The sequence below is a fragment of the Tetrao urogallus genome (genome assembly GCF_951394365.1).
Source record: "Tetrao urogallus genome assembly, chromosome: 12".
Taxonomy (NCBI): Eukaryota; Metazoa; Chordata; class Aves; order Galliformes; family Phasianidae; genus Tetrao; species Tetrao urogallus.
In genome coordinates, this window is record NC_136825.1 from 113,193 (window position 1) to 126,830 (window position 13,638).

Sequence of the window (13,638 nt, forward strand, 5' to 3'; positions counted from 1 at the left end):
CCTAGTCCAAAACAGCAAAAGCTTAAGAGCTGCTGCTAACCTCAGGAGGAGGTTAGGGACAGCACCAACAGAGATCTCCTTAGCCACCAAGCCTATTCTCAGTGACATCAGAATTGTGCCTTGTAATCCTTTCATCAGCTGCCCATATTCTGTCTCTGCAGGGCTCTTTTTCTCTGCTCCACTAAAAGACAACTCACTGTGACCCATTCCTGATGGTAGTTATGTAGCCCCATCAGCTGTTAGATGCCATCTTCACAGATATTCCTGACATGATAAACAAGGGAGCTAGCTGACCCTCCCAACACTGAAAGGGTTGTCGCATTATCCGGTTCAGGAGGGATTTGCCACATAAACAGATATCTCACTGATTCAGTAAGGTTTGCTCATAGATATGCCCCATGCTGCTGAAGTTACTCTACCAGCAGTGCTTCGTCTTTAAAGCAACTGAGATAGATCTAAGAGGTGGTAGTGATAAAAGAAGACTTAACGCTCCCTACTTATAATGCCTCATGAGTGTCCTTTGTACCAAAAGAAGGGTAACTGAAGAACCACATTGATTCTTCATTACTGCATAAAAACTGAGAAAATAAATGAGCCACATGTCTCTGTTCAACAGCAGAGATGAGTCCCAGTGTACAATGCACATCTCAGCAGAGCCTTCAAAACACCTTGCAACATGCAGAGGGAAGCTGCATATGCAGGCAAAATAGATGCCTTCAGTGTAGGCAGACAGGGAAACATTCCCCACACATCAGCATCACCAAAGAAGGTACCGGAGGATTGTACTTTACCTTCTAACAGCAGAGAGGGGGAGTCACCAACAAGCTTAGAGGTCCAGTCCCTGCTTTTCATCCAAGACAAATCTTGAGAAGGAATTCCTGCAAATTCTTGCCCATGAAATAAGTCCCCGAACTGGGCGTTGGGACAGAATCCTTTAGCCATTGGCTCACAGAGAGGGCTGCTCTCTCCACCCAAAAACGCCCTCTCCTCTGCAACCACATTCACTGCAAATAACTGGAACATGCCTGCACATTAACTCTTTGTGAGTTAGCCTACAGAGTGCCACAGCTTTGCTTCCTGGAAGCCTTGGACCACCACCCATTTGAATGAGGGGAAGAGGAAGAATCCCATAGGGCAAAGTCCATATTCCAATCCTAGCATCTTGTAATGCACCAAGAATGGGTTGGTGGACTCTAAAACCAGCAGATAGTAATGATATGCCCTGCCCCACTTCAAAGTCTCACTTTCTTAATGCTGAGAAAAGACATTATGGCACTGCTACACAGAGGGGATTTTTTTGCCTATAGGATGATGGGAAGGAAGCACTTCCCTAGCAGGCACCAGGAGCTGAAGGGTTAAAGGAAGCTCAAGTTACCTTTTTTGTTGTTGTTGTTGTTGCAATACCCAAGCAAACTCTCATCATTTTGGCAGGTAACAGAGATACTGAAATTCCCTCCCCCCTAATAGAGCTGCAAGCACAAATGATGCCATTACCAGAAGGCCCTTTCTTCTTAAGCAATGTAAAATCTATGCTCTCTTGTCCTTTGCCTGTTACAAACTGGGGATAAATAAGAAAGTCCATCCACACCCCTCCTATCTTCCAAGGGCTGCTACAAGTCTTCCTCTACTACCTTGACAGCAAATGGCTGGAGATCAAAGAGCTGCTTAGAGGCAAGAGGCATCCTATTATCTCCTGGTAAACAGACTGCTGACACCTCCATTGCAGAGGTCAGCAGTAACCAACTGTTATGGATTGATTGATTGATTGATTGATTGATTGATTGTGGTCATAGCCACTCTGTTCTTGTGTGGGAGGAAGGAGGACCACCTGTGCTTAGCACATGCCTCCTGCATTACCAGCAATAAGGCTGCATCTCCCCGTGTGCAGTGGTGTGACCCTCCCAGCCCTGGTCATGGGTCTGGGGTAAAGCTGCTGGGGGAGTTGTGACCTGCTGTTGGCTGCAGTGCTGTACTAGGTGCTGCTGAGGGCACAACAGGGACTGGTGACATAGGTTCTGGAGATGGGCTGTGACCTGGTGGGTTGCAGCCAGTGGGGCTGGACAGACACTCCTATCCCAGTTTTACTGGCAGGCCTCCCACAGCAGGCACCCCTAGGGGCTTTCAACAAGGAATAATGCCTTTCAAAAACATCTAACATAGAAATATCTTGTTTTGAAGCTGTTTATATTCTCTTCTGTTGAGAGCTGCACAGCTCTAGTGTTTCTCTTCTTTTTCTGAAGCCTGAAATGGATGACCTTCAGAAGCTCAGGTGTGTCCTCTCCAAGCACGTGCGGGTAATTTTCTCACATCTAGCTGGCCTCATCTCTTGATGTGCTGCAGCCCTACCAGGGCTAAATGTGCTGCTGGGAGGTCTCAAGTACGCTGCTGCATGTTCTGCCTAGCAACAACACTGAACGTGATGCAACCAGAGCTCTACCCATAATTCTGCAGACTGCAGTGGGGTGCAGGGGAGGGCATGGTTGGGTGGCCTGCTGCCAAGAGGAGAAGAACGTGGCTCTGGAGGCACAGGTAGACTCAGTTACATAGAGATGAGAACCTGTCCAGATGTGGGAAGGACACAGTGCAATAGGGTCAGTGGGTTTATCCTGCTATTGCTATGCCCTTCTCTTCTCCCTGCATGACTCCAGTCCTTATCTGGAGAGTCCCATGTCATACAGCCCTCCCCATCACCTTCTGCCCACAAAGCCTCCCAGGAACAAAGCATGAGCACACAGCTCAGCACTTCAAGTTTTCCAAATACAGTGATGCCAATCCACATATAATGTAGCAAAAGAGGTGTCCATACTCTGCAGTACATGTTTTTGCAGTAAGGCAGCTGGTGGTACTCTGTACTCCACCAGCCCTCACACACCATCTATTTCTCTTCCTTAGCAGTTCCTCCTTATGGGTTTCTTGTTTTGTCCCTTTTCAGCTCCCTTTTTCTTCTGTAGCATCAGCAATGAAGAAGAAACTGATGATGCTTTGATGGTTCCTCGGCGCTGCCTTGCTCTTGTACAACAACTGCTCCGAAGACAGTTTCTGTGAACAGAGGTCAAGCCTACAAAACCAAGCAGTTCCCTCTTCCAAGATGAGCCACAGTTATAAAGGAGGACTGACAAATGGCTGCTTGAGTGGAGCATGAATGCAACCATTGCTACACTGGCAAATCTATGCCTTCAGTTAGGCTGCAGGCAGGACATGCTCCAGTAGAGTTTTGCACATATGCTCTGCACTACCATTCAGGATATGCTGATCCAGGGACAAACACTCAGCTGCTCTGCACAAAAATCTAGTAGGATCAATTACAGGTCAGGTCACCTCAGTAATTACCTCCCTGCATTCTGCTTATCTTTCCAGCAGTTTCTGTCTGCTTCTTTCTGACACTGGCACAGTGTCAGAAACAACAAGGTCAGGAGTGCTCCACTAAATGTCTGTTGCCTAATTGCTGTTTAGACCTTTCTAGCAGTATCAGTCTTTAATAACTAAGCATGTAATTTTTCCCTTTATTTTTTATTTTTAATCAATTTCTTATCAATCTCTCCTATAGATGAACAAATGGCTGTGAAGACTCCTTGGCTCCAGTGAATTTTGTGACTAATTACTGGCTCCCAGGACATTTCTAACTGAGCAAGCCAGCAAGTATCCCAGGCTCATGGAGTCAGCAGCACTGGTGACTACAGGCCCAGCAGCCACAATGAAGGATTAACAGGCCCTCCTAGAGCTGCAGCAAAGAATGTTCCACACTAGTGGCCACGTGAGTGGCTCCTGGGTGCAAGCACCGGGAAGACAAGTACCTTGCCAAGCCTTGTTCTTTGCTTACATCCAGACAAGTGTTGCGTAAGTGCATTCCCATGTTTGAGGTATGTCTTCAGATACTTGTGCTGTTGCATTGTTTATTGAGGCAACTGCCCCATGGATGGCCTTGAAGCCATGCGGGCAACGACCAGCCAATGGGAATGAGATGGAAAGGAACACGATGACTCTGTAGGACAAGGGGACAACATGAGCTGGTGGTGAGTGGCGTAGGCAGACTGAGGCACTTTTCTTTCAGAGCACAGAGAGGTCAGCCACTCCCCTGATTGAATATGAGCTCCAGTGATAGAGACCTACAACATGCCCTGCTTAGCTGCTCCAGCAACTCCCCTCCAACTTAGGAAGTGCTGGAAGTCGGGCATGTGTCTTTTTTTCTTCTTCTTTTTTTTTTTTTTTTTTTTTTAGGATGCCTAAATCACATCTCTTTTGCTTCAAATTAAGATCACTGCTTCCTGATCATGCCAATGACAGATAGGGAGAACAACATGTTACCCTTCTCTTGATAGTGGTTTTTTTTTTACAAGTTTGCAGGTTGTTAAAATCCCTCCTTTTTGACCAGCTTGCGAGTTGTTAGCAGGCACTTTACAGGCAAATGAGAGGACCGGGCTACGTCTTGTTTTGTAGGTTGTATTTCTAGAGCTTTCTTTTGCTGTAGAGAAGAGCAAAAGGGGGAGGAGAGAGCAGAATTTCTTCACATGTCCTACATGTGACATTTATGTTTATACACCCTAGTGATGTTAGCTTTTTTCGCAACAGAATGACACTGTGGACTTGAGTTCAGTTTGTGATTCACAAAAACCTCCTGTTCTTTCCTGCAGCATAGATGCTTTGTCATTGTGCTGCATTCACTGTTTCCATGACTATTTGCGTGAGACGGTAAATCTGTTTGTGGTGCTCAGCAGGGATTGTGCTGCAGCTCCCAGATGCCTCATGCTGGAGAAGTATGAATCAGTCCGTGACTCATTGTTCCTACTTCACCCTGCAAGGTCTCAGGGAGAGCACTGAACCAGGTCAGAGCTCCTGGCCCATGGCAGCCAGGCCTGGCCCTTCCCTCCCCATCACGAGGCAGTAACATCAGGAGCAGCCAGAAACAGAAGAGGAGGAAAAAAAAGAAGAAAAAAAAAAAGAGAAGCCAAAGCAAAGGTAAACAGAGCTTATTGCTCTCTTCTCTTGAGTGCCACTTCCTGCTTCTTGTTGCTAAGGATAGTAACCCAAAAGGTGTCATTGACCACGTTCAGCTGGTTTACCAGCTGTGATAATTGAGTACAAGTGATATAAAACATTTTGGTAACAGTTCTCAATACAGTCAGAGAAACTGAATACGATTGAATCAGATTAGCAATGACCTGAAGTTTGTACCCAGCAGCAAACATTCTAGTAGAACATTGATGTGTCACCAAATCAACAGCACTTCCCAGCTCTGTCTTTTTTTTTTAAATAACTAATTTCAGCACATCACGAAATCTGAAGACAGTTTTGGCTCAGGTTGCTGAAGGACCAGCAGCAACACTGCATTAGAAACAACTATTAGTACTCACAGTTATTCAGTTTGATTGTTCTCATACCTTTCACAGTGATTAACAGCTCTACTAGGCAAAATGGTATTGCCCATGATCCTAAAATTAAATGAAGAGTTGCTGACAACTTTTACCCGCATCCTCTTCCCAGCAGCAAGGTCTTAGTTCTAACATATGAACATGAGAGACTGAAACGTGAGCACACCAAAACATGTGTGAGAGTCTATCGATGAGCATCTGCACAGTCTCTAAAACCCCCACCCTGGCCTCCACAAGGTTTCTCCATTTCATAGAATCACAGGATCACAGAATGGCCAGGGTTGGAAGGAACCTCAAGGATCATGAATCTCCAACCCCCCTGCCACACGCAGGGCCACCAACCTCCCCATTTCATACTAGACCAGGCTGCCCAGGGCCCCATCCAATCTGCCCTTGAGCACCTCCAGAGACGGGGCATCACAGCCTCTCTGGGCAGCTGTTCCAGCTCCTCACCACTCTCTCTGTAAAGAACTTCCCCCTGCCATCCAACCTCAATCTTCCCTCCCTCAACTTAAAACCATTTCCCCTTGTCCTGCTGTTATCTACCCTTTCAAAGAGTTGACTCCCCTCCTGTCTATAGGCTCCCTTTAGGTACTGAAAGGCTGCACTGAGGTCACCCCGCAGCCTTCTTTTCTCCAGGCTGAACAAGCCCAGCTCCCTCAGCCTGTCTTTGTAGGGGAGGTGCTCCAGTCCCCTGATCATCTTTGTGGCCTCCTCTGGACCCTCTCCAACAGCTCTCTGTCTTTCTCGTACTGGGGGCTCCAGACCTGGACACAGTACTGCAGATGGGGCCTCACAAGAGCAGAGTAGAGGGGGACAATCACCTCCCTGTCTCTGCTGGCCACCTCTCTGCTGATGGAGCCCAGGACACCGTTTGCTTTCCGAGCTGCAGGAGCACACTGCTATCTCATATTAAGCTTTTCATCCATCAGGACCCCCAGGTCCTTCTCCGCAGGGCTGCTCTCAAGGGCTGCTCCTTGCAGTCTGTATGGATGCCTGGGATTCCTCCAGCCCAGGTGCAAAACTGCACTTTGCCGTGTTGAACTTCATCAGGTTCACCTGGGCCCACCTTTCAAGACTGTTGAGGACCCCCTGAATGGCATCCCTTCCTTCCACCGTGTCAACCGCACCACTCAGCTTGGTGTCATTAGCAAACTTTTCTAGCATCACATTGTCCTACAGCTCCTGCCCCCTCTACCTGAACTGGAGAAAAACAAGAATTCATTTTGTTTTGCTTCTGTCTTATCTGCAAACAAGATAGATTTTAAGGCAAGTTTGCAGAGCCCCACTTCATGCAGCAGTGTGAAGTGGGCTGGAGGCTGTTGGCCTGCAGTGCTGAGGCTGCAGCACAGCCCCCTCAGTGTAAGCCTCTCAGTGCTCCAGGCTGCAGATCTGTTGCTGTTTCTCCTGCAAGGACAGAAGTGTAGTTATCTCACTTCTTACAGATGGAGGAAATGCATTTCTGCACCTTTGTGCTGAAACTGGACTTCTCATCATGCATTCAGATACTGAGACCTCCTGGAGTAGTTTCCTTGAAATTTTCCTAAATACAACAAAAGCACTTCTTTGCAATGCAAACGCTTTTCCAGGCAGCAGTTGGGCGAACCCTGGGAGAAGAGCATTCTCCCTGGCTGTGTTCTGTTCCCCTCTGTGTTTCCCTGTTGCGCCACGTTTATTTTTTTCCCGCATACACTCACTTGCCTTCATTCCAGCAACTACCAGCAAACAATGGATCAGTCAGTTTCCTCCCGGCTGCACGGTGGCAGCTGCACTCAGCAAACTCCGGGACAGAGGCAGTCAGTCCCGCTGGGCAGCCAGACATTGTTCTGCATGGAAATTGGGCAGCTTGTGAAAATGTCACATCGCACTGCCTGGGGTGGCCTCCAGCAAATAGACACTAATGAGGCCTCTGTGGTTCTGTGTTCATAGATACAAGGTAATGGGTCTGAAGAAAATTGCGGGAACACCTCCTGTGGAGTGATGAACCGGAATCCGACAGCAGCACTTAAGGACACATCGCAAGTGCTGAAGACAGGCCCCGTAAAAAAGTGCTTTTGTACGACAGGTGGTGAACTTCAGGACCACGCGGAGTTTCGGCGGAACGTAGCGGGTAAAATCCTGGGCCTCGCGCACCGAAGAACAGCGCTCAAAGGAAGGCGGCGCTGCGCGCGGCCTTCGCAGAGGAGCAGGACGACCCCAGGCGGAGGAGCGGAGACGTCCAGCCGCGGCACCGGGCACCGCCCCGCGGTCCTCCGCTCCTCCCCCAGCGCTCGGCGCGGCGCGGGGCCATGGCGGACGGGAGTTGCTCTCGAGCCCCGCGGGCGGGCGGGCGGTGAGCGGCCGCGAGGGGATGGGGACGGCCGGGGCTGGGCTCGGTACGGTAGTGCGGGCGGCGGACGTGAGGGACGCAGGAGGGAGAGGAGGGGTTGTGCGGAGGGATTGCGCGGCTCCCGCCGCTGCCGCTCACGCCGTTGTCTGCCGGCAGCGCCGTGCCCGGAGCGGAGCCGCCGCGGGGCCGCGTCGACACGTCGGGGCTGCTGGAGTGCCGCCGCTGCCGCTACCTGCGCACGGGCCGGGGTGAGCGGGGCCGGGGGGAGGCGGGGACCTCTCCTTCTGTCCCAGTGCGGCGGGCGGCCCAACCCGGCCCTGCCTCTGTGCCGGCGCATGGCGGCAGCAGCCCGGCACGCCTCTCCTTGCAGCCTGCTGCCAGCTGGTGGGAGCGCTGCTCGCCGCGCTGATCCTCGTCTGCAGCTCCGTATCCTACGGCTCGGCGGGCGGCTACACGGGCGTCCCCGGCCAGGGCGGCATCTACTACTACATGTACGGCGGGGCGTACAGCGGCTTCAGCGGAGCGGACGGGGAGAAAGCCCAGCAGCTGGACCGGCGTTTCACCCAGCTCAAGATGCCAATAGCCAGGGCGGCGATGGCCGTGGGAGGAGCCCTCCTGGTCTTCTCTTCCGCGCTGATTTTGGTTGGCGTTGTACGGCTACCGTGGCGTTTTCCTGCATGGCTCCTACTGGAAGGCGTCCTGGACACAGTGGTTGCAGGGGGTTTGCTGTTTGCTCTGTACTGTTTCTTCCATCATCTGCTGGGGGTTTATGATTCATCAGTGTGCAAAGACAGAGCACACCTTTACCAAAGCAAAGGCTATCAGGGCTTTAGCTGCAGCGTGCATGGGGCAGAGATTGCTGCTGGCCTCCTGGGCTGTGCGGCTGTTGTGACATTCCTGCTTGGTGCAGGCCTGGCTGTCAGAGGGTACAGAATAGTTCACAAACTGAAACAGAAGCCAGAACACATGTATGAACAGTAGAATTACTCCTCTGCTCCAGTAGTAGTCCTGATTTTTGCCAGCCTTGTGGCATGCTTTTACTTGCTTGGGGACAGTGCCTTCTTATTACTATAACAAAGCATTCACCAAAAGCATAGCTCCAAATACAGTGAAACCAAGCTGTTCAAACTTAAATTTGCACTGTTGAATTACTAGCGGACACATACGGATTGTCTTCATCTGGTGGCTGTTCTGCCTCTCCAGCACATATCTGAGAGAGAATGCATTGCTAACTGCTGTTCTTATAAACACAGTAATGCACAGGCTTTGTCTAAATAGCAAAACTAGTTTTGAATGCTTGCAGCCTGGGAAGATAATTCAGCTTTGGAGAAGCCCTTGTTTCTGAATGTCAGTGACTGAAAAGAGAGATCACATACCTGAGCTCTGGGTTTCCAACATCATACCCACATACCCTCCTCGCAGTAGGGTAATTAATGTCAGTAGTCACTCAGAGCACATCAAGTAGCATGGCTAGGACGTGTTGCAGACACATGCTGGTGAACAGCTTCCTACAGCTGAATCTTTTACAAAGGGCCTGTGACTGTCCACTGAGAATGGAACTCTTAAAAGTGAGCAATGAAGCTGATGGTTGCCAATTCCTGCTTTGTAAAGGTCTCTTGGTGCTAAAGGGGCAGCTTTAACATGGCATTTATATTGCCATCAGAGACTCCTGAAATAAACTTGTAGGGCGGTCAGCTTAATTTGTGCCTTCTTTTTGCTCCCTTCTGGTGAGGGCACCTTTCTGGATGGAGCACTCTGTTGTGTATACTTGTATACAACCATTTTGCCTGAGAAGAGCCCAGAGTTTGACTCATCAGACGTAAGTTTTAAGAGCTCACAGAGGTGATTTAAGAAGAAGGTGTGTTGTTTGCAAAACATTTTTAGTGTACAAGGTAGGGAAACGAGACTGATTCTGTGTTGTTTATGAACAAATAAAGGTGAATTTTCTCTTCAGAACGTTGTCGGTTTTGTTTGTTTTTGTAGACTCATCAAAGAAGAGAAGACTAGCACCAGATTCAGGTATCATGCTCAGAATGGAAAGCCATTTCAGAGCAGTGCCCACAGAGTGCATTAACCCCGTGAGAATTAATCTCCACTGGTTTAACAGGCCAACTCCATCTGTAGAGGAGAAAAGAAAAAAAAAAATCCCCAAAGCAGCATATTAAAAGCATGCTTTGTCATAGATTTACCTCCAGTTTCACCGGTGACTAAATCTTCGCAATTTCTGAAGTCATAGAACACTACTGCAACCAGAAATACAAAAGTAAATTCTACACTGTAACACCTCAGGTGACTGCTGCTTCCTTTTAGCAGCCATATGCACTCAGCATCTGAATACATGGATTTATGTGGACAGGCCACTGTGGCCCTATTTCTTCTACTGATTCCATACTGCTTGCTTGCTGCACTTACTTCTAAAGAGCTGTGTTATTCACAAGTTCGCAGGGACTCCTCTGGTAGGGTACAGAGAGCTGCTCAATATTTGGTACTGCTAACTCTACTCTCAGTGATCTGCATATACATTTTGTATGGAAGGCTGACTGAGTAGAAGTAGCACAGAGCTCAAGGAGAGGGACCTTACAGCACAGCTATGGCTACCTCTATGTGTGATTGGGATATTGCACACACTCCCTCCAGTGCAGTAACAGACTCAGAATATATAGTTAGACAAAAGTAAAAATCTTTATTGCTACGTCATCTGAAAAGTTGATGCAAAAATATTCTTCCTTCCTGAACTACTCTATACAACTGAGTAAAGAATCATCAAAATAGTGTTTTCCAGCAATGGTATTTGCCTCTCCAATGCAGTATACACAAAGGCCACATTGCCGAAGGTGCATTCATGGAACAGTCCGTTCCTGTATACTGTAAAAGAGGAATTATTACCACTGCATGCTAGAGTGGGATACATGAAGTGTTTTCCTTTTTAAAACAGAAAGCGTGAAAAAATATTGTAAGTGGAGTGCTGCAATAATTCTTTAACATGCACTGGGTCATGAGTCAGAACAGTAACTGTTTTAAAATGAGAAGAAAAAAAAAGAAAAAAAAAGGAGAAAAATATACCGAAGTCTTCAGACTGCAATGGAACAGCAGACAATGACTGCCAAAATGCAAGAGGTGAACCTACTGTCCAGGAATGCCCTCTGGCAAGTGACATGAAAGACATCGCCATCCAGGAGGAGCGCAGAAACGTCTGGAAGTCCCAGGGCTTTAACTGTGTCTTCAAATCCCAGGCACTAGAAATATTTCAGGTCTCATAGCAGACCTTCCCACAGAGAGGGAAATACCCACTTCATGGAACTGGATTTTTCCGTCCTGTCTGGTTGAGGACTCTAATCAGATTTCAGCAGTCTGCAGCATCTCCCCCAGGTCTGTTCCAGGCACTGGGCACAACTTTGATGGTATGCTTTATCCTCAATACTCAAGCCCAAACCAGGCACCAACTGCCTTTACTGGCTCTTTTTGGTAGCTTCTGGTCAAACCAGGGCACGCAGGTCAGTGCCTCCAGCAAGCCTGTTCTCAATGAGCTTGCTTAGCAATAGGGCCAGAACTGCTAAAGGGATGGAAAGACAAGTTCCACAGCCTAACCTTATTGTGGCCACCTGGAGCACAACAGCTCTGGCAACACTCAGACAATGACCCCACACTGAGAACCTCAACAGTGAAAAAGAATGGAACATGCTTAGTGGTGTGGCTCTATGGAAATGATGTCATCTGCAAGAGCCACAGAGAATTCAGGGAAGACAGCAGAAGAGAACAGGAGAACTGTGAGATAACACACCTTCTATCCTCTGTTATGAGCCCCCCTGCTAAACTTTCCCATCCACATGTGTTCCCACATATAGCAGTGCCAATCAGAAGCCTGAGATGTATGTCCAGTGTTAACAAGGAAGACAAAGGAAGTTTGCTGTCTTCAGAGAGGCCAAAAAACAAAAGGAGGTGCTACCCAGAATAAGAGCAGCAGTTCACAGTATCAATCTAATTGGAAGCAGTGATGGACTCCACAATTTTACAGAACAAGCCATATTCTGCCACAAATGTTCACACCTGTATAAAATGAGCTCCCTTTCTGCTGCAAAATCAGAAACAGAGCTGGAGAAAAAGGCTGAGTAGTGGTTCTATGCATTCCATTTGGAGAAGCAGATCAAAAACTTGCATGCTCTCTTGTGGAGCTTCACTTAATCCTTCCTACTGAACTAGGAGTGACATGTCATGTCACATCACTCATGATGAACTCCCCATGAGACATACCTGTCTCACACAATGCTAACGGTTCAGGCTGGCAAGGACACACTGGATTTTACACATCAGTGCAAGAAGGAGTCCTGATTTGCACTGCCATCTACCATTCTCCTAGTGCCAGGTTCACCACAATCTTATTCAGAAAGCAGCTTACGTTCCTGTATCAATCCCACACTGAACAGAGCAGGTAGCAGACACTATTGGCCTTGACACAGATACTTGGTGACACTGTTGCCAGCAAATGAACTGAAAGTTACTGTCAAATACACTGAGGTGAGCCATTTCTGCATACTTAACATGAGGAGAACCTTAAGAAGAACTGAGTTTTATTCTCTGAAACTTTTTTTTTTCCTCTGCCTGAGGAATTTAAAATGCTGCTTCTGTGATCCTAAGAGCGAGCATTTCTCTCCAAGTAAAACAGACAATTAAACATGGCCAGAACTCACGAGTTTGGAAAAAAGATGGGTTGTTTCATGATTACACCATAACCAGTACAAGGTATATCCCAAAAGGTTGCTCTCAAGTATGGTAAAAATACACCCTTTTTCCCCGAGTGAGAAATTCAAGCAGCTCTGAAGTTTAAGCATAACTCCTGTAGATTTTGTCAAAAGATCTATATTATTGGAATCCCACAGGTTGTCTGCACAGCATCCTTTCAATTCAAAGCTTGAACTTGATCCAAAAATACACAACTCAAGCTCCTCAGAGACCTTGAGAAGAAACTTTCACATTTTCTTCATAAATATAATTAATAAAGAAGAAAAGGCACTAGCCCACATTATAGTCCGAATTATTGCACCAACGCTGTGATGGGGCAGCTGCTGTTCAGCCCTCTGCCAAACAGGGAAGACATCTGCATGCTTTGGAGGCCATAGACTTTTCACAAGATTATTACATAGAGAATCCATTTACCCCTTGCACCAAAAACCTTAGTGGAACCGTGTGGCAGCTGCAGGCTGGGCATTTCATCATTAGTGGGACTGTTTTAAAAACCTCTTCCCCAGTTCTGATAAAGATGTTTTTCAGGTGAAAAGTTGTTTTGTTTTTTTCTCTTTTTTTCCCCTCCTTTTCCATTGAAGATGAAGTAGAAACAGAGATATACTAACAAAGATACACCTCGTTGGTGGCCAAATTTGGCACACATCACAAAATACAGGTTGCTCTGGATTTGGACCATGACTCCTATTTACAGATGCAAGCAAAGACTGTCATGGCTGACAATGCAGTTAATGTTGGTGGAAAAGAGTACTGAAAGCTTCCTCAGCATACAAAGAGCAGCCCAACTGCTTGCTAGCCTTAGGGCAATGTACCACTTACACCTCAATTTCCTCTTAGACTGAAACCAGCAGCAACTCATGGTCTCATGTCACCTCTTCTGGATACAGGAAGCCTCTACTATGAGGCACACGTGACAAAGGTTGACAAGGTGCTGAGCTGGGTCTGTGATCTGCAGCCAGAAGCAGTAGCTCTATATGTTTCTCAGCCACTAAGTCCAGAGCTGATCCTTCCCATGTTCCATATAAAATGCAGCAGTAAACACCCACTTATAATCCAGCTGAGTTTTCTCATCCTGCATAGGCTGATCCCATTATAATTCTCACTCTACCCTGCACCAGTGCTCATCAGAACATCTGTACCCTGAATCCTCAAAAGCCCTAACAATACTTACTGGGAAAATCAGCTTCCCCACTCCCTCCC

General features: G+C 47.7%; 1 protein-coding gene across 1 annotated transcript; it reads left to right on the top strand.

The window, feature by feature from the left end:
- Window positions 1-7,349: 7,349 nt before the first annotated feature.
- Window positions 7,350-8,679, top strand: MARVELD3 (MARVEL domain containing 3; the record flags this gene model as incomplete). Its single annotated transcript, XM_079541280.1, is given in 3 exon segments — window positions 7,350-7,788; window positions 7,791-7,946; window positions 8,069-8,679. Coding segments are annotated over 3 exon segments (1,206 nt in total).
- Window positions 8,680-13,638: the final 4,959 nt, after the last annotated feature.